Consider the following 25,363-nt stretch of genomic DNA (forward strand, 5'->3'; position numbering starts at 1 on the left):
GGAGCATTTTCAACTGTGTGTGTGTGTGTTTTCGGGACGCATCTCTCCTCTCTCTCTCTTACGTCTCATGCTGTGTGGGTGACTGTCACTCAAAGCTAGGGATGGGTACCGAATTGGGTACTTTTGAGGTACCGAACCGAAACACGTCGGTACTACCGAGTATCGATTCAAGTGAGATACAGAGAGAGAAAAAAAATTACTTTTTTTTTTACCTTTTTTTCTTTTCATGTCAACGTTCACACGCACAATATATGCTTACCTAGGATTTGACTTGATTCAACAACAAAGCAGTCGGAGCAATGGCAAGCCGAAAACTGTCAAAATTGTAGTTATTTGAAGTTTGGATTATTTTTTCACGACTGAGGTAGGTAAATTAAATTTCTTGAGACTAAAGTACAGAAAAAAGGTACCGTTGGGTACCGGTATCGATTCACAGGTACCGGTACCGTATCGGTTCAAATGTGAAAGGTACCCATCCCTACTCAAAGCGCTTATGGGCGGAGCCCAGCCAAATCAGCCTGAAATCTTGAGGTCGAAAAATGATGCTTTGGAGTACTTGATTAAAAATATAAAACTATGCATTTTTTGAAAAAAACTTTACAGGTGTTCCATAGAATCACAGGAATTGTGTAAAGTTGCCCAAATAGTGAAAGGAATAGCAATGCATGTCCAGAAACGTTTGAAACCCATGACTTCAAAGCATGTAGTTCACACTTATCACACATGCATCCATTAGTACAGGTATTTTTAGAATGAGGGTAGTTTCAATTCCACCATTAAAACTTGAATTATCTTTACCAAAGATTATAGTAATAGTATTCTCATGAAATATCATGCATTTCCACACCACAACAATGACCTACTGTTTGCCTAAAAAGATGTCCGACTCTGTGGTGGTGATGTAATCAAATACTATTAACTCATTCCCGGCCATTGGAATTCCCCGGCCTGTTTAGCCACGGCCAGCTTGCCAGCCACGGCCAGCATTACACACTTTCACTGTGCGTCACTTTGTTTGTAGAGCTAAATCTATATTTTATATTATAGCTATGGATACAATATCATGGTCATTTGACAGCAAGAACCTTCCGTTCAAGATGCAAAAAAGAAATAATAGTTCCATCCATATGTTCCCGTTTTATACTGTGGTGAATATGAGTGTTATTTCAGAATTATCAGGGCTCATTCCTGGGAGGCTGTTTATAAGCCGCAACGTGTATTATACCAAATCCATTGGCGTTTAATCCCTACAGACGCTACAATTAAAAAATCAAATGCATATGATAGGTATTATGTTTGATCATGAATGCATGAAGGGGGGGGGGGGGGTCTTTTAAGATTAATTGATTGCAAATAACGGCATTCGTTATTATCACAACATACGCTGATCAGGGGGATGGCTATGAACCTTGCACGAAGCTGAAATTAACATCAAATTGTTCTTACCTGTGGGATTCCAAAAAGAATATTCAAATTATTTGATCGCTATCTGGTAGATCGTATGTCCATTTGGTCGATGACATAACTAGGGATGTCCGATATTATCGGCCGACCGATATTATCGGCCGATATCGGCAGTAAAATGTGATATCGGAAAATATCGGTATCGGAAAGAAATTTTTTTTTTTTTTTACATTTATTTAACCTTTATTTACCCAGGCAAGCAAGTAAGAACCAATTCTTATTTTATTTGTCAAAAGTATGCATGTTGGTTTAATTCAACAACAAGAGATATGTAATGTTAATTTTTACTTTTTTAATTATCATATTTTGCACAGATAATGCTTACATTTAGAAAGCCTTTTGAATGCATCCAGTGAAATTATTAATTACCTGAAATTATTCAGTTTTTTTGGGGGGAAACCCTGCATATATCGGTATCGGTTGATATCGGTATCGGAATTAAGAGTTGGACAATATCGGAATATTGGTATCGGTAAAAAAGCCAATATCGAGCATCCCTAGACATAACCCATCACAGCATAATGAATCGGGGGTCCCGAAAACTATTCAATGCGATCGGGTGAAGCCCTAGGTTCAGGTTAGTAGAAATGAGCGCCCGGAGCGTTTTCAGTGTGGCACCCGGTCTGGAACAGGGGTTACTGCATTCTCGATACAGCGCTGTACTAGCAGGATCTGGCCGGTACTGCATCTTCCGAGTCCCAGTATGGCTGCCTTTTACAGGCAAAATACAGCTCCCTGACATTGAATAGGGTATTACAATAGAATAAAAGGGAAAACAATCTAAAACGTATATATATATTTTTTTGGCCGTTAACCGTTGGCGCCCAATAGCGTATATATACATGGTTGGCCCTGAAAGTGTTAATACTAATAATTGTTTCAATGCCTTTCTGGTGATTACATTTAATAATCATTCATGAGATTTGTATTGCTGAGAAATTACCAGTATACTGAACAATGCCAGAATACCGGCAAAACAACAATAATCAATACCATCATCACCTTTTATGTCAAATGAATGCACGCCGTTATGATTGTGTAAGGAAGTTTATTAGAAATACTAAGGGGAATCCAGCCATATAAAAAGTAGTGACTGCCTTCTGTCACATAGGAGTTGCTGAAATTTCAAATGACTGCAGATCATCCATGCCAAAATAACTGACAAGCCAGTAACTGAGATCCTTGGGAGCCAAGATGGGGCGAGGCCTATGCAAGATTACCACCACATACAATTACAAAGTCCAAAGACAACTAAATAGTGAATTCTTGATTTTCCATTTATTCCCAATTAACAGCCTGGTTGTACGTCAAAGGCTAATGTCTAAAATTAGCCCATAAGACTGCTGAGACCGACAGCCGGTGTCAAATATGACATCATGAAGTTGGATACGTTCAAGTCTACCACAAGTGCCTATGTTCTTTTGGGGGCCAGGCTTTGTCTAGGTCTATAGAAACATCCAGGCTTTGTCTAGGTTTATAGTATAAACGATCAAGCATGTTAGAATTCTCAAAGACCTGGGGTTACAGACTCTTTTGTTTTAACTAATCATATATCAGAGCAGATAAACAACCTGAATGTGTGTATGTAGGTGTGTGTAGATGTATGCGTGTGTGTGTTCGCATTCACAGCAGCCCAAGCTTGTATTCCATCATCATATGGGGCTCGCCCATCATCTCGCTCAGGGCTGGATCTACAAAAGTGAATAAAACAAACAATTGCACAACATGGGTGAGTCAGTTTCAGGACAGGGTGAAACTAGCCAGTGTTCTGTCTTCTACTCAAAGACCTCTTGTATCATCAACACCACAATTGAAGAAACATGACTGCAGTGTCAATGCCAGGAGAACAGGAAGGAAATTCCCACATGGAGACATGACATGGCAGGTAATACTCATTTATATACCTGTATAGAACACATATAGCTCTGTAGGATAGCATGTCCAATAATGTTGCACTGTGTGTGTATATATATTAAGGCTGTCAAAGTTAACGCGGTATTAACGCACGATTCTATTAACGCCACTTTTTTACTAGACTTCACTCAGGTGTATTATTGATACTATGTTTGTTTCTGACTCAGTGTGTGTGTGAGAGTGAGTGAGTGAGTGAGTGAGTGAGTGAGTGAGTGAGTGAGTGAGTGAGTGAGTGAGTGAGTGAGTGAGTGAGTGAGTGAGTGAGTGAGTGAGTGAGTGAGTGAGAGAGAGAGAGAGAGAGAGAGATGAGGAAGGGGCAAGAGAGAAAGAGAGCTGGGAGAGTGTGTGTGTGTGTGAGTGAGAGGGGGGGGTGGTGAGTACTCAGCCCTTGTGGGTGAATGTAACAAGTTCCTAACGTTTTCTTTCCCCTATTATTTCATGCACACTTTATTCATTGTTTTAAATTATTATTTCCTTTTAAGTTATTTTGTGCATCACTCTGTTTAGAATTTGATGCAAATTTGCAATGCATGTGTTGGATGCCTTTTATGTTAAATGGCTGCATAAAGCAAGCATTTGTTGACTCTCATGTTGATAAAAGTATTAAAACTTGAAAAATATCCGTTTAAGGTAGATAAAAGAAAAAAAAAGAAAATGTGATTAATTTGCGATTAATCGTGAGTTAACTATGGACAATCATGCAATTAATCAGATTAAATATTTTAATCGATTGACAGCACTAATATATATTTATCCACATCTGTCAAATACCTGCATATAATCCTTTTTACATACCTGTAGTAATACTATATCTATACATAGCCCTTACCTACTCTTAATAGTTATACCACTGGTCAGTAGGGTCTTTATACCTGTATCATTGTACATAATAATACTAAAACACTGTACATACATCTGATTATTAACATTATTACTCTGTAGTACTAATTTATATATACTCTAGTTTAATCACCTGTACATTGTATATTGCACTTTAATGTTACATTTGAACTGTAGTTAGATGCCAAACTTCTTTCCGTTGCACTGTACAAATAAATATGAACCTAAATCTACAGTCGGAGTACATGAGATCACATGTTGGGAAGCACTGATATATACTGCCAGTCGATCGATATCGGCCCATATGGCCTTTAAAAAGCACAAGTGGTATTGTCCCGGTATTATTTTTACAGCCGCACCAAATGTGCCATTTCATTTCCAAACGTATCGCACCAAAGAAGTAAGACACACTCTGGAATGCCTTTTCATTGGACCCTTAAGTCACATTATTGGCCTAATAAACAAGAGTCAAGCAACAGTCTTGTTATCGCGCGACCAGTCGCCTCACCGTTGAGGATGTCCTCGAAGCCGATGACCTCGTCGTTGCCTTGGAGCGTGTCCAGGGCCACGTTGGAGCTCTGCAGGCACGGCAGCCGCTGGATCTGGGAGAGGGGGAGAGGTGATGAGGAGGCATGAGGGAAAATAAAAGAACATATGATTTAAGGAGGAAAAGGAGGGGGGGGGGGGGAAAGAGAAAGGACTCGGGCGTCTTGGTGACAAAAGGTGAATTTCACCGTATGACGACATGAACAATAGGACCTCACACATGACGCACAATAGACCCGTTTGCTGTTTACAAACATACTGTGTCCGACTGTCCGAGCCAATCAGCAATACCAACTGTGTCACGTGACTAAGTTACCCGTAACCCCGGACCTGCGCAAGCTGGTGTGCTAAAAGAATACGACGGGGCTCTATGGAGAAAGCATGGCACTCCCCTGACTAAAAGTTGTTTCACACGAAAACGGCTGGAAGTAATTTAGCCAAATCAGCATGGCTGAGAGTGTCTTTCACCTTTTACATATCTAGCTTTGGCATAGATTGATTGTTTAGATCGCTAGCATGGCTAACAAATGCAAATATATTGTAGTCTGCCCTGTTGTTCTGACCAGGATTACGTTCCTTTCTGCCCCGGTGATGTGCGCACACAGAGTCTGACGTATACGGCGAACAGGTCTATAGACTAGCGATAGATAGAAGGCGATTTGTGTATACGGCGAACAGGTCTAAAGACTAACGATAGATAGAAGGCGATTTGTGTCATTCTCCATATGTTCAGCTCTATGGGTACATCTTGTCTCACCACTATACAGTCGGAGTAAGAACAGGAGCGGATTCGAGAAAACAAGAACATTTTTGGACGGGCAGTCGGGGATGTGGAGCAAGGTGCAGGTGGTTGAGGAAATTCACAGGAAAATAAACTGAATATGTAAATATATTATGTAAATCCTATCAAAAAAGGAGGTTGACCCTTTCAGCTCCCCTGAACCCTGTACTGGGGTCAATAGTGCAAGTACTGCAGCGCAGAACCGGCAGCTCCCCTGAACCCTGTACTGGGGTCAATAGTGCAAGTACTGCAGCGCAGAACCGGCAGCTCCTCTGAACCCTGTACTGGGGTCAATAGTGCAAGTACTGCAGCGCAGAACCGGCTTTGCCAACATCTACAGAGATCCCAAGGTTTGTGATGGTGTCAAATACGCTGTGCCGGCGAACAGGGACATGTCAATAAGTGACTCATGACATTCCTCGTAATATAACGACACTTGCCGGACAAGATTGTCATCTCAGACAATAGACAGTCTCCTCCCCACCGCATGTATATATTCCCTCCCTGCCGTATGTATATTTCCCTCCCACCCACCCACCCCCTCCTAATGTACAGTCCCCCCTCCCCATCATATGTATATACTCTGTCAGGATCTAGGGGTAACAGTACTGTATATTTGAATACCGCTTATGTCACAAATGTATCAGTACTAAATACCTATATGTCCCTATGCCATAAATGTCATGTATGTTGTGTATGTCATAAATGTCTATATGAATTGAAAATGGGGGACCCTGATGGAAACAAGACAAACGTCTTTCTCAGGTCTGCATCCCCTTAACAATTGTATGTATTGAGCCGTACTGTATTGTACCCATTCTGCAATCTGTTAAATAAAGTTTTCATTCATTCATTCAGGTATGCCGCCCATTACAGGCCAAATTAAGTGATTGAATCACGGCACTGACATCAGAAAATATTTTGCTCACCTTTAAATCTGCTTAAATGGACAAATAAATGTTTTACTACTTTTCTTTGGATTAGCTTGGGTTTTATCTCTCATCATTTAGTTGTGCGTGTGTATTCTTATTTACCTCTTTCTGCATATCGGTCCCATCATTGCTGTGTGGCGCTGGCGACAACAATACAACCCCCCTCCCCCATCCTAGTTCTCATCTTATTGTATCCCATCCTAAAACATTAAGTTAAAGACCTCCTTCAGATGCATGTAAACCCTTCAAAAATGTCTATTGAATAACAATTTGTATAAATAAATATGGCTTCCCCCCCAAATTGTTCAATAAACTACTGAAAATGGCTCAGCAGCCTCTCTACCCTCATTGAGAATGCAAGGATCTATGAATATGCAAATTAATAACAAGCACCCATCGATATTTACCAGGAAGATTATCTTCTTTCAGGACATGTCAACACATACTCACTCAGCATGCCGTGTATATGGACACTAAAGGGTGTTAAGTTACCACATATTAGACCATGATAGGCGACATCTATTAGTTACATCACACACGCAACTCAGATTTCAAGGAGGTACAGAGAGTCTCTCCCTCTCCAGGGAAAGAATGTGAAAAAAGGTGCCTGGTGACACATTCGGCACCAATAACAATCTGTATAGTCAAAACCATGCCCCCAAGAGGAGTTAACCATACAAAAAACATGTTTTTTTTTTAGTAGAGGGGATCTTTAAGCGGGAGTTTAAAAGGGGTTCCAGTTTAGATTATTTATTGTCCTTCAAGGAGGTTTTTTGCCAGTCTGTACAGAGCCTTATATAAATACTAGGGGTGTAACGATGCATCGATTAATTTAAATGCATCGATTTCAATATGTTAGAATAGATTATAATCAAAATTATGTGTATATTGTTTTTATTGACCTATAGTCCATTCATGCTGAGTGAATCAGTTCCCCCAGCCACATTTGTATATTCAACATTTTTGGGGGAATTAACTGATAGAAAATGTATCGAATCGTGGTCAAATGAAGAGATTTCATGATGCATTGAATCGTTGCCTGAATAATCGTAATCGAAATTAATCGGTGTGAGGTTGCATCGTTACACCCCTAATAAATACAGTATACATAGACAACATATCAACATGAAGGACATCAATACAGGATACAGACATTTATACACACGTACATATATCAATACATCCGCATTTATGCACATACCCATTAGCAATACATCCGCATTTATACACACATACCTATATAAACACAGCACATATACACATGACAGGTACCAGGGTATTTTGTTTAGCAATGCTATGGTAGAGGGGACACTTGCGAGTGTTACCTGTCTGGCTGCTCTGAACTCAATCTGCAGTTTGAGGGGAGCGTGGAGACCCTGGATGTTTCGAAGAGTGGAGAAGTTCATCCTGTCCTGGTTCAGCTGGAACTGCAGATCAAACAAAAAAACAAGACATATTTTGTAAGAATTCCATTGTCATTGCCATATGCCATTGTCATACGTTACATTTTAAGTTTCAATGAGATTCATGATCATTCTGCCAGGAATTGACAGGCCCAGACACATGAAAAGCAGACATTAAAAATAGTGAATGTAGTAGAAGCAGTGTAGAAGGATTATAGCGAAAGTATACAATGGATTACAGAACTTTAAGAGGTTAAACCGACAGACTCAGTATATATTATATAACAAGGAGAAATGGGAATGGGAAGTGAATTTGTCCCGCCCCCCCGTGCAGCGTGTCGATGTGTCCTTGCGAAAGACACTTAACCCCTAATTGCTCCTGATGAGCAGGTTGGCACCTTGCATGGTTGCCTCCGCCGTCGGTGTGTGAATGTGTGAGTGAATGGGTAAAATGTGAGGAACAAATGGTAAAGCGCTTTGGATAAAAGCGCTATATAAAAATGCAGCCATTTAAACAACAATGGAAAACAACAAGATATCATCCACCAAGGGGCGCCCAAGTGGCAAACCATGTAACGCGCTGCGTCGTGGCACGGCCGACCCGGGTTCGATTCCCGGACCCGGCGTCATTTGCCAAATGTCTTCCCCCCTGCTCTGTCTCCCGTTCTTCCTCTCTCTCTACTGGACTGCCCAGTAGTAAAAAGCGATAAACGCTAAAAAATAAATCTTTAAAAAAAAATATATCATCCACAATCATATTTTCTTTAGATTGTTCATCCATTCTCCCTCTAATTACACAAGTACATGGGAAAATACTAAAAGTAGAAATACCATTAAAATTCAAAGTGATGTATTTGGGGAAAATAGATTTTGATATAAGGGACAATGACGATAAGTATATATTTTTCAACATTAAGGGTGGCAACCAAAAAGACTCTTACAAGGAAGTGGATGAGTCAGGTGTTGCAGACGGAGGGAGAATGGATGGACGTGATCCATGAGATCTATGTGATGGAAAGGTTGACATATGTATTGAGACTACTGTAGGAAAGGTTTGAGGAGAGGTGGGGGAAATGGTGCGAGTTGCACATGACCGCAGCAGACTGCAGAAAGTGGCTTGATCAGCCGAACGCACAATTTTACACCAGGTGTTGCAGAGCCACGGCTAAGAGAATAGTCAAAGACTCTAGCCACCCAAACAACTGCGGCCAGGCAAGTGCTACAGGAGTCTCATGGCCAGCATAGAGACTCAAAAGGAGCTTCCATCCCCAGGCCATCAGGATGCTCAATGTGGACTCCATACAACACTAATAGGCGAGTCAATATATGGTTTAACCCCAAAAAAATTGATACAAAAGGTTTTTCAATGGATTCTGGTAGTATTGGGCGTGCTAAATAACATACTAAAAGTCGACCAAAATCGACCCCTCCGAAAGCCGTCATTTCCAAGATGGCGTCCCAGATGGCGCCGGGGCGATTAAAATGGCTATATCTCAAATTAAGAAAATGGTGCAAAGGATTTCTCAACTGATTCTGGTACCTCTGGGCATGCTCACTAACATACTAAAAGTCTAGGAAAATACACCTTCCAGAAAGGCTTCATTTCCAAGATGGCGTCCAAAATTGCGGCTGGCCAAGCTTAAAATGGCTATATATATGTCAATATAAAAATTATATAAATGATTTTGTCATTTGATTCTGGTACCCCAAGTACCCCTAGACATACTCAGGAACATACTAAAGTTTTAGGGAAATACACCTTCCGAAGAGGCTTAATTTTCAAAATGGTGTCCAAAATGACGACTGGGAGCTTAGAATGCCTGTATCTCAAATGGGAAAACATTTCTAAAGGATTTATAAACTGATTCTGGCACCTCTATACATTAATAACGAGCAAAATATCTAGCTAAATATATCTGCTAGGAATGCATCATCAAAATGGCTGCCTGTAGCTTATTTTGGCTAAAATTAAAATTGGTTATATTCAACCTAGAAAGCTGGCTTTGGTGTTGAACACAAAATAAATGACCCACTTATTGTGGTCTTTAGGCCTACTCATCATCAGGATCCTCTGGGAGAAACTTGTTATGTGGATTGTCACATTCATGAAGTTGACATGGTCCACAGACAGTAGTACAAGGTAGTCCATATTTTCTGCATGAGCAGCGAAGTGTCTTGCAGGCAGTGGTACAGTTACTGTTACAAAGGATCAGATTAAACCGAATATATATATTTATTGATTGATATATATTGCATAATATTTGTATATCGTTTGATATCCCTTGTATATTCCTTGTACATATACACGGAATATGCCTTTAGCCTAGTACAGACCATAATATTTCATTCTCCTATTGGACAGCGGTCCACAGGCGCCAAGGCCATGCCTCCAAAGTCAGGTTCAAAGTCACCGCCGGGGACATGCCTGGACATGAATGGTATTGCGCAAGGATATGAGACAGGAATAAAGCTGGTACTAGTTTATTCATCTAAGCGTATAAATACGGCGCAGGTGAATACAGAAGTATGTTACCCAATAAGTTGAAGCCTCACCCACGATACTACGTGCGGTGAAGTATGGCCTGTTTGGCCCCAAATAGAGCATTGAGACCGTGTGCGAATTAATAACTGAAGTGTCAGAGTTTGGCGCTATACCGTCGAGTGCGACATATTCTATTAAGTCAGTAATAGTCTAATTGTGTATAGTGTATCGTGCGGCTAAAGTTCTACAGTGACCAGCATCACCAACGTTTTCCTCGTATCAGCTAGAGTGCTTATCCAGGCTGGGCTGCTTTCATGGCGCTTTCACCCGAGGAGCCCTAGACGAGGACCGTGTGGACATGTACACTGGATTATCTACCCGACGACTGCATAGCCCTTTACGGCTGGATTATATTTGCTTTTGGTCCTGTGATTAATGGAGCGGAGAATCGCCGACGCCCACACGTGTGTGGGATTTACCCTGTGAGGAGCCACGTCGAGTCTGCCCCTCAGAAGCCTGAGGCAGGCTAGCTTTCTTCCCTGTGGAGCTACAGGCTATGGAGAACAGCTGTATTCGTCTGTGGATCAAGATCTTATTGCACCGTCTCCCGTACTCGGAGTCTCCTTATCATCGTTGACCCAGACTCTATTACCGACAGATCCTCTACCCTTGCTGGCTTACAACCGGGGGGACCCTTCCAGTATCTCCCGCTATATTACTAGTGTACCATAGATATAATTCCCTAAGATTCAAGTTGTATAATTACCTCCTGCGTAACCAGAGAATGGACATTCGTTATTGATTTGCCTATGCACATTCCTTTGCCTTATAAGCGCATTCAAAGTGAAATAGAGAAGTATATTATGTACCTTTTGCTGCAATAAATACTTAATTACAACTTTGTGTGGAACCGATTTCATTGTGGGAAGTGTTCATCATTATATATATCATGTACTGTATGGCCAGTAATTAAAGTGCATAAGACGGTAGTGGTTTAATGATACCATACTTATCAATACAGTCAGGGAATTGTACCCCTCAGTTACAGTTACAATGAATGACCTTCAAGAGACTGTCTGGAGCAGCATTCATTGTTGACATGAGTGGGACAAATCTATTGTCCTGCAGGTTCCAGCCCCAGTCTAGAGCATCTATACCATCATCTGTTCCCATCCAGACCATGACCTGGTAGTATGCTCTACGACAGTGGAATTTGGTAGCAGATTCAGTTGGTGGTAGACGTTCAGGCGTTACCGTTGATGAAGCTGAGACAACCTTCTTGCTGAAAATGTTATATCTCATTTTTGCAAGCGAATCTGTGCACTTTCCACCAAAAAAGACAGCCATTGCGTGGCACCCAAGGTCATCGATCACCTCTGTTGTCTGGTTTGGTACAGTGAATGCATTGGCACAAGCCTGAAGGACAGGATCCCCTTTTACAAGTTTTTGGAATGCTGTCTTTTTGCCAACTCCGAAGATCCGGGAAGTTGTGTCACAGCCAGTCACAGCATGGATGAACAGCAACTGAGAACACACATCCTGTCCGAGTACTTCTTTCAAATGGTTTATGGCGTACACTTTAAAACTGCCATCAGCTTTCGACTTGTCTGATCTGAAATAAAGGCCCTTGCTATCTCTCTGTGCATAGTAAAGAAGTAAGACGAGGAGATCAGTATCTTCTCCAATCAGCGTCGTGGTGTGAAGAAGAGATGATCCCACTGCGGCCCTTACTATGTCTACATCAGCATCTCCAAGTGAATTGACCACAGTGCAATCCCGTTCTTTCAGTTCATCACTTATCATGTGGATCAGTTTCTGTTTATTCAGATCTCTTGACAGGAACTCCTCCTTCTTACCTGAGAACTCCGTCTCAGCAGTGAAGTTGACAATGGGATGAATATTGTTGTTTGATGTGTGTTGTCTTTAATGGATGGCCCATCCTCATAGCCATCAAACACAATGGTTGTAGCTGAGCCATAATGTTGGATGGTGAAGTCTGCATATGACTGTGCAATTTTACCATAGCTTTGTCCGTGCTTCCATTATATTCGGTGAAGGAGTGAACCACCATCAAGAACATAATGCTCCATTTCTGGTACAGAATCTAGGATTGCATCACTTGCATGATCACAGATCACGTGCGCTAGTTGTGGTTTATCAGCTTTGCGGAAGACGTTTCCGGCTTCAAAGAGGGCAGGAGGGAAAGGACTGAGTTCGTAACGCATAACCTCCTCCAATGACAGCTCTCCAGTTTGGGAGACAATAAGGAAACGTTGAAAAAGAAGTGCAGAATCAATGATTCGATCAGGAGCAACCTTGATAGACGATTTTTGTCCAAGGGTTATGGCTTTATCCTTTCTACTAAATGAAAATGTGAATGCCGGCTGTCCGATCATTTTGTGCATGATGTTGCGTCCAACAGAGTCATAATCATGCACGTTCACTCCATCCTCAGCGACAACACCTGTAACAACATTCCTTAAAGAAGAGTCTGGAGAGAAAGGTGAACATATAGCAAGTTTTGAAGTGATCTTCTCCAGGTCAGCAGCATCCCTTTTCATCCTTGCCTCTGTTGAATCCTTGTGCTGTTCTGATGTTGTGTATGTCTGGTTTGAGAACTCCTGCATTGCGGTGTTATACTCTGATGTTATGCCCTTTGACATTGTCCAAAGGGATCTCTGATTGTCGGTCATTCCACTTCCATGTGTCATCCCTCCTGTAGTCTTCAATGACCTCATCAATGTTGTTTCGATTACAAGATCTGAGCTGAGGCCTGCCCATGATTGGCTGCTGCGACGGATAACATGAAAACCCTTTTCAAATTGTCTGAAGACATCTGGGTGGTTGATGTGAAGCTGACTCATCTCTTGGACATAAAAGTGTGCCGATTTCAAGTAATTGTAATGCCCAGCCGCAGCGAATATCGGCATGCATTCAGAAACAGCGCGTAGGTGCAAAAGCCATGAACCTGTGCGATCTGCTGTTATCAGTGACCTAGCAACTTCTAACATGCGTTGGTAATTTAGCCACAACTGACTAGTTTTGGATCTAGCACACAGTTCCATCTTCCTTTTTCCCAGCTCTTCATTTATTGTAATGAGGGTCTCTGATGTGAACACTGTTTCCAATGGCATTTCACCCTTAACTATTGAGGTATACATTGCTTCAGACTGTTCAACCATTGCTGCAAATTCATGACTATCATCTACCATTTCTGATATTATCATGCGGTTAAGACATTTGTCAACCAGAAGATGGCCACGGAATGCTCTCTGAACTGATTTGCCTGTCATCATATGGGCTACTGAGTTCTCCCCATAGACTACCCCTAGAATGTCCTTAAGTCCTGTACCGTCCATCAGTGTACCAATTGCTCCTAGCAAATTCATAAATGTGTGAAATCCTCCTAGGAGCAGGACAAAGGACTTGAGGTGACTGCACTGTGGTGAATCTAGGATTATCTCTGCTGCTTTCCAATATAGGGGTTGGTCAAATGTAACTACTGGGGCAAGGTGGTGTTTGGATGCCAGACCACAAATGAACTCCAGTGTTGACAGAATGCATGTTTTGTCTCCGGAGTACATGTCTATCATTGGTAAGTATCTCACTGAAGACTGCCCTGGATGTTCATCTCCCTTATGAATAATGTGCATCATCCCCTGCCAACCAGGTGCAGGCTGTTTGAAATTGAACGATAACTCCCAAAGCAGATCAACCATCTTGTTACATTCTGCGAGTCTTGGAAGTTCTTTAAATGTGGTGTCTCTGCAAAAGTGTTTGGCAAAGTGATAATCTATTATCACAACTTTTGACCTCTGCACAAGATTCAGTTCATTAATTCTGAACCTCGGAATCCTTTGGTCTGTCTTCTGTCCTGGTGTCAAGGCAGCTATCATGCCCATCCCATGAAATGTCCCTTTCCCATCAATTGTTAGAATATTATGATCTACATTGTCTGCAGCAAATAAGACGGTCGTGTTCAACACATCAATATCCTTACCAAGCATGTTTGGTGCAGTACAATTTGCAGCATTCATTTCAAACCTCTGCAGTTCAGAATAGGAAGAGCAGACTCCCATTTTATTCAGCATATCTACAATGAACCGAGACCGGTTTAAGTGGTGCATTTGCACTGCTAGGCCAATTTGCAAAGGGGCAAGGACAGCTCGTGGTCGGACTGCCTGTATGATTGCGTGGCCAATACTAGCAATTTTCTGCTCTGTCTCTTTACCGACAAACAAAGCTTTTAACACAATGTGGAGTGATTGTGGAATATAATCAAGGGCATTCTGTAGTTTTAGTGTCTCTGTAGTCGGGTACTCATTAACAAGTGGAACATTAGTCATTATGTCACTTTTTATGAGTTTTGCAGCTGTTTCAAGTAAGTGTCTCTTCTCAGACTCTTCATCACTGTTTTGTTTTGTGTTGTTATAGTAGGATCTGAGTATGTCTGATGTTTTCTCTCTTATTGTAACAATACAATCCAAGCCATCTCCTTCTGCAATAAATATGCTATTTGCATATCGTTGCATCAGCAATGTTTTTAGGTATTGATTACTATATGGGATGGAATCGGCCTTAGACAAATACTCTTGCATTTTACACCTAAGTGCAGAAACAGTCAGCTGTCCATCATCATTCGTTTCAAAGTAAGCACACATTTTTGAGAAGGCTTGTTCTTGGTCCTCATTCTTTGGCCTTCCAGACTTTCTCCGCTTTGGATTACAATCAGGCTGAAATTCCATGGGAACATCATGGTCACACCGGAAATGTGTGCTACAAGCATTATGATACACACAGTCTGCAGCATGTAGATCACTATTATAGTATTCAATTCTACCTTTGACTTTGAATGACCACTCATCATTTCGTTTATCACAGCTTTGCAATATAGACTTTGCAAAGTTGTCTGTTTTCACGTAACTGTAGTCGGCACGTCCTTCATGAACATTTGTAATTGTGCTGCAGAAAAGGCAATCAGTTTGGCTATTGAATAGAGCTTCAGACTGCCTAGTACTAGTCCTTTTATTAGTGGTACTTGATTCACCGCTCTGTTTCCTCTGTAAATGTAAATCAATATCTCGGCTATGTATGTACATTTTGCGGCATTCTGAATGTACTTTCATGCCAGCAGTCACATGAACAGTGTCACCTCTTTTAACACTAGCTTTATTGATCCCATCAGCACCTTTCTGACGAATCTCAACAAAATCACTTCCATCTTCCAATTTACAAATGGGACAGATCTGGGCACTGAATTCACTCATCACTTTAGAAATCAGATAATGGTCAAAAAGAAGGATTCAACTATTCTAGCTTGAGAGCTGAGAGTGCAAACACCTCTGTCAAAGACTAGAATGAAACTGGGGCTTAAATAACACTGCCAGGTCAGACACGCCCAGACATGCCCAAACACAGGACTAGGTCAGAAAAAGAAAGAAAGAAACTGATTCAGAAAAAGAAGGCTTCAACGATGGTAGTTTGGGAGCTGGAGAGTGCAAACACCTCTAACTATAACGGTCAAAAAGAAGGCTTCAACTATGCTAGCTTGAGAGCTGGAGAGTGCAAACACCTTTTTTAGTAAGCTATTTGTATTTGTATAGTCCTGGGCGCCAGTTTGGACGCCATCTTGAAAATGATGCCTTTCCGGAAGGTGTATTTTCCTAGATTTTTAGTATGTTCACAAGCATGTCTAGAGGTACCAGAATCAAGTGAAAAATCATAGTTATATATTTTTTTCTATTGAGATATATAGCCATTTTAAGCTTGGTCTGCCGCCATTTTGGACGCCATCTTGAAAATTAAGCCTTTCTGGAAGGTGTATTTTCCTAGATTTTTATTATGTTAGTGAACATGCCCAGAGGTACCAGAATCAGTTGAGAAATCCTTTGCACCATATTCTCAATTTGAGATATAGCCATTTTAATATCTCCACCGCCATCTGGGACGCCATCTTGGAAATGGCGGCTTTCGGGGGGGGGGGTCGATTTTGGTCGACTTTTAGTATGTTATTTAGCACGCCCAATACTATCGGAATCCATCGAAAAACCTTTTGTATAAATTTTTTTTGGGTTAAGTGCTTTTTTTTCATAGATTGACTCGCCTATAACCCATCCATTCTACATTCATTGCAGCAATGTTATTGTCTCGGTTTGCTCAAGTAGATCTGCAGTGCACATATTTTTCATATCATCTACCAAGTGACTAATGTTAGAGAGGCGATTCTGTCCCACAAATCCACTATTATCTCTCATTAAACACTGTGCCAATTTAGCTTGGTGTATTGAAGCAGACGCATACACAGAGGGAAAGAAAATAAGAAAATAAATGTGTCTGCAGACATTTTGTTATTTATCGGCCGATGCCAGTAAAATATGTAAAATATCGGCCCAATTTGATGAATCTGCCTATCACTAATCATAACCAGTCATTCAACATTCATACTGAGATGTCAGTGTGACCCATATTCAGTTTACTCACATTCTTCTCCGACAGCTCCAGCGGGTGACTCGGAAGCAGCTCATTCTTCACACTGGTGAAGCTGTGTGGAAGAACAGAGAAAGAGAGAGAAAAAAACACAAATGTGGAAATAAGTTTAAATGTAGAGGTAATTTGGTTCTAAAGATGACCACAGACTGAACGGTGGGGACAGCAATCCAATATTTGTCCAAATACATCAAAATACTTCCCTAAGGTCAGTGAATAACACGACCACAACACCAGAGGGAGTTCCACAAATCATGTTCAACCCAGATTCGGTTCAAACAAGGGACTAAACACGTTTCGCAAATTATGCCACAATAATGTGGAACGCCCTACCCACAGCCGTAAAATAATGTGAATCCCTACCCTCCTTCAAAACCGCCCTCAAAGAGCACCTACAGGTGGCAGTGGCTGCAATTAGAAACTGGCCCCGGTAAATGTCCAAATCCCCGCCTGCAATGTAGTTTCATCCCCTTCGGATGTATATATATTTTTTATGATCTCTTTTTCTTACACAGTACTGTATATTTGTATGTCATAAATGTCTTGATGAATTGAAAATGGAGGACCCTGATGTAAACAAGACGAAAGTATTTTTCTTGGTCTTCATCCACTTAGCATTGTAATGATGTCTCCTCAATGTTCAATGTTCAATGCAATGTTCAATGCAAGTAAAGCACTTTAAACTTTAAGTATGGCTAAATGCTTTCTTGACTATATATATATATAGTAACTGTTCCAAAATGCATAGATTTATATGTATTTTAGATGTTTGGGGGGCTAGCTTTTTTTAATATAAATGTCAGATTGTTTTATTTATTTCATAGATTTCTATGCATTTCAGGAGTTTGGGGGGCTGGCTCCCCAAAATAATTAAATAACATAACCCTAACCTACAGTAACCCTAAAACCGAATTAAACCGAACGTCAATCTCCACCGTTGGTGTCACAGCGCATGCGCAAACCGAAAGTCACGAAAGGGGCTAATCCAGAACCTGAGCTACGGAAAGCAAACAGCAACTGGTGCCGCTATTAGGCTGCCTGGTGCGCATGCGCTGTGACACCAACGCCGGAGATGGACGTTCGGTCTGTAAATACCACTCGTCGAGTAACAATGTTTTAAAACTGTTTATTAGCAACTCCGAGCTTCCAGACCCCACCGTAAAGCTGTGTTAAACCCATATTGTACGCTGGGTATCTTTGAAATTCATATCTGATATATCTTTGACACAACGTGATCCACACATTCACGCTTGGTTGATATTTTCTGAAGTGGTGGCCACGGATAAATAAGTGACTGCGGTCACAAGCTTGCAAACCGAAAGTCACGAAAGGGGCTATGATGGTCTATGACAGCAGCTACACAGGCTATAGCTCATCCTACCCTATTACACAGCAGTGGAAGACCACAGCTAAGGTAGAGCCATATGAAATCCGTTTTATTTTTTTCCAAATTCCATTTTATTTTTTTCCAAATTCCGTTTTAATATTTCAGAATTCTGTATTTTGCTTTGTACGCTAATTTTACCATCAGAAATAGTGTCTAAGAGTGGGAATGAATAAATGTCCACAATTTAATAAGATATAACAGTCCATTTAATAGGACTGTCTTAAATACTTCGAAGCTTCGTTCGATGGGCATGGGATTCGAATATGAAAATAAAATTCGATTATATAAAAAAAAAAAAAAATTATATATTTTTGCAAAATCAACTCTGCCTCTCTTTGTTAACTACAACAAGCAATGCTGTTTGTTATTTAAGATGAGGTCGGACTCGGCACTGACAGATTTGTGTTCATTGTGCTGCTTTTATAAAGCCTCAAATGACGGCTTACAATATTTCATGAAAGCAAAGTGTTTTGTTTGTCTAAGATTTAAAAAGGTTTAAACTTTACAGCACTGACAAAGTGCTGTACAAGTCCCACAACATTAAAAAAAAAAAATATATATATAGTTGATTCCACTTTTATTGCTCAATTCCGCGATTCTGTCCGCGATTCCGTGATCGCAGATTCCATATGGCTCTAGCTAAGGTTACTTCTGAGTTTCCGTTCTCCGTACTCTAGTATAGTATAATACTATAGTATAATAATGCCAAGGTGAAGGTTGTGAAAGTGTCAGAACTCAAGATCTGGGTTCTTTGATGGCAGAGACTCAGATCAAAAAAGTGGACACGAAGACAGAAGTTGCTTTGTTAGCAAGAAGATGTGCTCGTTTATCTGGGTTCTGAAGGTTGCATGAAAAAATACAGACAGATCGATCTGGACTCAATAGTGACAGTATCAAGCTCTTCGCAGAGTAGCAAGGATATCAGAATGAGTGAACAAGTCTGGTTTCTGGCTTGTATACATCAGCAGGTTGTCCTACCAGAGTTTTGGTAACACATGGTACGACAGGTCTGATCATTTAAAGGCATGGTTTCACCCTGGTGATATTCGAGGACATGCTGGGCCGTCTGGTACTTTAGTGGTTTTCTGCTGAGTCAGAGATTAAATATAATGGCAGACTAGAGGGTTCTTGTAATAAAAGATTATTTGTAATATAAAGTAGCAGAGTTTGAGATAGATTCTATTTCTCAGGTCTAAGTGTTAACAGGCCAGTTGGTCTATTCTTATGTCGCTTTCACACAGGAGCTGTTTGGTCCGGACTATCGGACAAGAATTCGATAGTCTGCTTTTTTGGGTTTGTGTGAATGCGCATCGAACTCGGTCCGCGGACCAAACACGCAAACTCTGGTCCGACCAAAAACATAGGTCTCGGTTCGCTTCATCGGACCAAACGCGGACCAAACGTAGGAAGTCACCTGATAAACTATGCATCTTGGGTATATTATTATTATTACCGCGGCGCGGCATTCACTGCAAAACAAGCACACTGCATCCATCTATCTATCTACTGTGCATCTTGGGGTAGAAGGAAGAAAGAAAACAGAGCTGCTTATTATTATTATTACCTAGGGCTGTCTTAAATACTTCGAAGCTTTGTTCGATGTCACAAGCTTCGAACATTAAAAAAAAATCGAAGTTAAAAAAAAGAAGACAAAAATATTAATTTTTTCTCGCTTTTTTATTTTACTTCGGTGTGTGTGTGCGCATGGGGCCATTGGGTGGGGCCGGGGGACAAATACACTGGAGGAAAGTAACCCAGCTCAGCACTGCCCAAATTATATCATCACTATTGCCTGTTTGAAGGATATCATCCTCAAACACATATACACCACCTACACGCCTATTCTCAGTCCTTGCCCCACAATGGTGGAATGAACTACCCACTAAGGCTGAACCCGAACGTTCGAACGTTCGTTCGTTAAGCTGACATTCGGACTTTAATTAATGGGTTCGAACGTTCGGTGAAAAAAAATAAAGCAGGCGCAACTACGGTGAGGCGATGTGAAGCGGCGCGTCCCCCGAGTCGCTCGGCTCAACCAGTATGGTCTCTGCCGGGCTGTTGCTGGATACTCAACCAGAGCTCTCGTCTCAACCAATGCAATAGAACAATTTTGATTGAATGACAGGCGATTCTGCCAATTACGTCACACCGCTTGCACCCGCTTCTGCTGTTACCACCAATCGGCAAGCGTTTATTATTTTTTTTTTACTTCCGGCAATGCCGCCATTGATCTGCTTGAGAGAAGCTTAACGTAGCGTTAGCTCCCCGCCGAGGAAGTAAAAGTCGTAACAAGGTTTCCATAGATGAACCTGCGGAAGGCTCATTAATGAATACCAGCCTTTTTCGGCCACGGAGTGTGAGCTTCATGGCGGGAGGTGGTTGCGTTGGAAACAACTCTGGCCAAGGCGGCAGGCGTGTTGGGAGCCCGGCGGGACCCCCGCGCCGGTGTCTCTCTGTCTCTCTGCCGTCCCCCGTTCCTATACGTCACACCGCTTGCACCCGCTTCTGCTGTTACCACCAATCGGCAAGCGTTTATTATTTTTTTTTTACTTCCGGCAATGCCGCCATTGATCTGCTTGAGAGAAGCTTAACGTAGCGTTAGCTCCCCGCCGAGGAAGTAAAAGTCGTAACAAGGTTTCCATAGATGAACCTGCGGAAGGCTCATTAATGAATACCAGCCTTTTTCGGCCACGGAGTGTGAGCTTCATGGCGGGAGGTGGTTGCGTTGGAAACAACTCTGGCCAAGGCGGCAGGCGTGTTGGGAGCCCGGCGGGACCCCCGCGCCGGTGTCTCTCTGTCTCTCTGCCGTCCCCCGTTCCTAGGTAGACTGTGGAAGGAGCCGAGGCGCGCGCCTCTCTCCTTCCCGTCGACCAAGAGTGAATACCTGTTATTGAACGTGTAACACTAACTATATAACGTTAATGCCACAAAACGAAAAAAAGATATAAAAAAAAAATGTAATAAAAAATGTATTACAAAAAACGAACGTTCGAACGTTCGTTCGATAAACCCTGGCGAACGTTCGAACCCTAAAAACAGGGTTCGGGCTCAGCCTTACTACCCACCCCACGCAGTCGACTAAAGACGCACTTCTTCAACCATTATCTGAAATAAAATTAAAATAAAATTAAAAAAATCTAACCCTAACTAACCTTACCGTCATGCACTTGTCCTAATAAACTAACCTACACTGTAACACGCAACACTTTGATGAATATTGTTACTCAGCTGATAGTTGTATTCTTCCTGATGACCTGTCGTACAGAACTTGTAAGTCGCTTTGGATAAAAGCGTCAGCTAAATGACTAAATGTAAATGTGAATGTAAATGCCTTGTAGAATTCCACACATAAGAAAGAAAGATACTGGGATGAATAAACAAAATAGGAAATAAAATGTAGAAATGCATGCAATACATAAATAAATATGAATCTCCATATATGAAATAGAACATTTAGATAAGGTGCTACCGAGATGTTTTGGTGAGTTCTTTGTTTTTTTGTGGAAGTAGCCCTTCTTACAAATGCATGAACATTCACTGATAATTGGTCTGTAGTGGAGTCTACAAGGTCTACATTGCCGGACCTTGTAGACTGACATAATTCTGTGCATAGTTTAGTCTACACAGGCCATATTTCAAATAATCTAAATCTTACTTCATTCATCTTAAACATTCTTGATTTGGGGGATTGGTAGTTCCCATGAAATCTGAAGTTGTTCAAACGACAACAGCGATCCACCTTGAATTAAATCACACAGCCGTGTTGTGTCACAGTCACGAAAGGGGCTACTTAATTCATTAATCCAATCCACTTTATTTATAGAGCACATTTAAAGTGGAGATGAAGCAGTGAGCAATGTGATCCTAGTTTGTTTGTTGTGTACCTTGTGTAAGACAGGGTTCTATAATCAAATGTGAAATCTATCTTATTTGTCTGAAAAATATAATATAATATCCCTGTTTTCAACATGGGATGGCCATTTTGTTGCTGACGTCATGGCTGACGTCATACCGTGGCTTGGGTGTATACACTCTGGTTAGCTGCCTATATTGAATGGGTCAGTCAGCAGATAAAATGTTGCCTACAAAACAACGGGACCGCGGTGGTTCTGTTTGTATTGCTCCTGGCTGTTCAAACTAATTTTACCATGTGAGAGAGAGGAAAGTTGGTTAATTTCCACAAACTACCAGTGAAAAAAACAGTGTTGTTGACATGTTGGCTCGGGCTGCCTGCACCCAGACGGCGCGACCAGCCTGTTGGACAGGGAAGGAGGATCTGCAGCGAACACTTCATTGCCTCGGATTATGTTGTTGGGGTGGGATGTTTGTCCAGAAGACCACTAATCAGCTGAAGCCGGACGCGGTTCCCTCGGTCTTCGACAGACAGACCGGCGTTAGCTCTCGCTAGCTAGCGTTAGCAACCGGAGCGTCGCGGAGCATTCAGCCGTACAAGCTGTGTAGCCAGCAGGCTGAATGCTCCGCGACGCTGGTTGAAGTGGGTCTAGGTAGCCAGCAGGCTGAATGCTCCGCGACGCTGGTTGAAGTGGGTCTAGGTAGCCAGCAGGCTGAATGCTCCGCGACGCTCCGGTTGCTAACGCTAGCTAGCGAGAGCTAACGCCTGGCCCCGGCTGGTGCCAACTAGCTAGCGATCGCTCCCGAGAGCTAACGCCGGTCTGTCTGTCGAAGACCGAGGGAACCGCGTCCGGCTTCAGCTGATTAGTGGTCTTCTGGACAAACATCCCACCCCAACAACATAATCCGAGGCAATGAAGTGTTCGCTGCAGATCCTCCTTCCCTGTCCAACAGGCTGGTCGCGCCGTCTGGGTGCAGGCAGCCCGAGCCAACATGTCAACAACACTGTTTTTTTCACTGGTAGTTTGTGGAAATTAACCAACTTTCCTCTCTCTCACATGGTAAAATTAGTTTGAACAGCCAGGAGCAATACAAACAGAACCACCGCGGTCCCGTTGTTTTGTAGGCAACATTTTATTTGCTGACTGACCCATTCAATATAGGCAGCTAACCAGAGTGTATACACCCAAGCCACGGTATGACGTCAGCAACAAAATGGCCGCGCCCATAATGCTAAATGCTTCAGAAATGTACACAACAAATCGTTTTTTCTTAGAAACTGCTTATTTTTATAACGTGACTTCTTCTGTGGCTTATCTAAATACTAATGTGATGCTATGAATATGTATTTATCGCACTGCTTCATCTTCCCTTTAAAAACAACAAAGTTTACCAAAGTGCTGTACAAGTCCCACAACATAAGATAAAAAAATATATAAAAAAAACAAAAAAAACATGATATAATATGGAGTAATCTATGGGGCAAATCTATGTGTCAAATCTAAACTGTAATGTGTATATTTTTAGGGAATGACAACTCCTCAGTGGTCAAGATCTATTTGTATTCTGGTCCCAGGACCCATAGGGCCCAGAGTGATTTTAGATAGCAGAGCAGAGCTAGCTTTAGATAGAAGATCCTAGATCCTAAAAGATACTAGATATAAATCCATCAGTTGCACTGTTAGGTCCTGTAAGTCGTGTAGGTCATATGTGTTATGATGAATTGAAAATGGGGGACCCTGATGTAAACAAGACGAAAGTCTTTCTCTGGTCTGCATCCCCTTAACAATTGTATGTATTGAGCTGTACTGTACCCATTCTGCAATATGTTAATGAAGTGTTCAATCAATCAATCAAACCGATTGTCTCACCCGGTTCGAAGAGTGTCCTGCACGCTATCATAAGCCCCTTGTGGACAGAAACCCGCCACGGGAATGCTGTCTTTTAGCTGGGAGCGGAGTCCTCTGGTATTCTAGGAAAACACAAAAAGTAACATCTCAACAGCCTGTTCGTGAATTAGCACATTATTATTCTGGTATCCATTCATTCCCGATGACAAATGAATCGCGCTGGCTAGCTGCGTTAGCTTCGACTCGAGTGACTAATCAAATTGAAAACAACCCGAATGCAGAGAGCTGCAGAGCAGAACAGAAAATAAGAATGTTTGGTCGAAAAACATGACACACAACTGTAAAACAATATCACAAAATGACAATCTCCGTAATTACGATAGGACACGGTGTTATTTATCTGCTGTAAATTCCTAACTTACCAGCATTGTCGCGCTGTTGTGTTTCTTCCACTTTGGCAACTCGCTGTGTAATAACTTCCGGTCCGGTCGCGTACATGTGACGTCACGTCCGACGGCGCTGCCCTGCGTCAAAGAGATGTTCCTTTGTTTCAGCCTTACGTTGTCTTTGTTTTCTCCAACACGGGGAAACACACGCAATACTTGTTTAATGATTTATTTAATAATAGGAAAACTAGCTATATGTTAGCATTACTTGATCGTCATTGTACAAATCATAATGTAATTGTTGATATTTGTGTGTGTGTTATCAACGATGTGTTGTATGTCGGGGGTATAGCTCAGTGGTAGAGCATTTGACTGCAGATCAAGAGGTCCCCGGTTCAAATCCGGGTGCCCCCTCATTTTCTCCCCATTTTCTCCCTAGCAAAGGCTTATCCAATTGTCACTGCAACTGCCCAATAAAATACGTTTTTTGAACTCAGAAAGCCCATTTCCAATTATAATAGACTCAAGTGTGTAAAACGTTACATTAAAAAAGAACCACAGCATTTACTAGCATTTGCAAAAAAAAGGCTAGATTTTGGATGCAGATCACTTTTAGTTTGCTTTATTTGTTTCGACAAGTAAACCCTCGATTGTTTTGTAGGCTATTCCATGTCCCAGTCACTGTCACCGGACTGCCAGTCCCTGCGGGGAAATAAAATACTATTCGATTTTTTTTTTTAAATCACAAACTTCTTATAAAATGATTTTCCTAGAAATTGGGAGAAGGTAACCATTCGTTCGGGGGGAGATGTAGGAAAAGAATGCGAGGGTTATTAAAATGTGCCAGAGTGGAAAGGGAAAATAGAACATCTTCATGGTAAATCATTTTTACATAATCTAAACGTTGTCCTCTGCATTTCACCCATCCTAACTAACTAGTTGGGAGCAGCCACAGTCCGACGCCCGGGGGGAAAATGCCACTCCTTCGAACCGGATTTGAACCAGTGACCTAGGGATTGCTATATTAGCCACTACAGTCC

The 25,363-nt window shown here is 41.7% G+C and overlaps 1 protein-coding gene across 1 annotated transcript; it reads right to left on the minus strand.

Moving 5' to 3' along the window:
- Window positions 1-2,492: 2,492 nt before the first annotated feature.
- On the minus strand, window positions 2,493-24,435 carry pomp (proteasome maturation protein). Its single transcript, XM_084326572.1, has 6 exons — window positions 24,360-24,435; window positions 23,959-24,059; window positions 16,843-16,903; window positions 7,803-7,904; window positions 4,727-4,820; window positions 2,493-3,155 (listed from the first exon to the last, which is right to left on the minus strand). The coding sequence occupies exons 1-6, from the start codon at window positions 24,363-24,365 to the stop codon at window positions 3,088-3,090; spliced, it is 432 nt and encodes a 143-aa protein (XP_084182698.1). The 5' UTR covers window positions 24,366-24,435; the 3' UTR covers window positions 2,493-3,087.
- Window positions 24,436-25,363: the final 928 nt, after the last annotated feature.

Source organism: Notolepis coatsorum, assembly GCF_963971535.1.
Source record: "Notolepis coatsorum genome assembly, chromosome: 12".
Taxonomy (NCBI): domain Eukaryota; kingdom Metazoa; phylum Chordata; class Actinopteri; order Aulopiformes; family Paralepididae; genus Notolepis; species Notolepis coatsorum.

Bases quoted from the DNA above. Each gene is read 5' to 3' on its own strand.
- pomp (XM_084326572.1), bottom strand. The intron at 16,904-23,958 runs GTGAGACAATCG...TCTTCCACACAG, and splicing joins CAGGACACTCTTCGAACCGG to CTTCACCAGTGTGAAGAATG. The intron at 4,821-7,802 runs GTAACACTCGCA...CCCCTCTCCCAG, and splicing joins AGTTCAGAGCAGCCAGACAG to ATCCAGCGGCTGCCGTGCCT.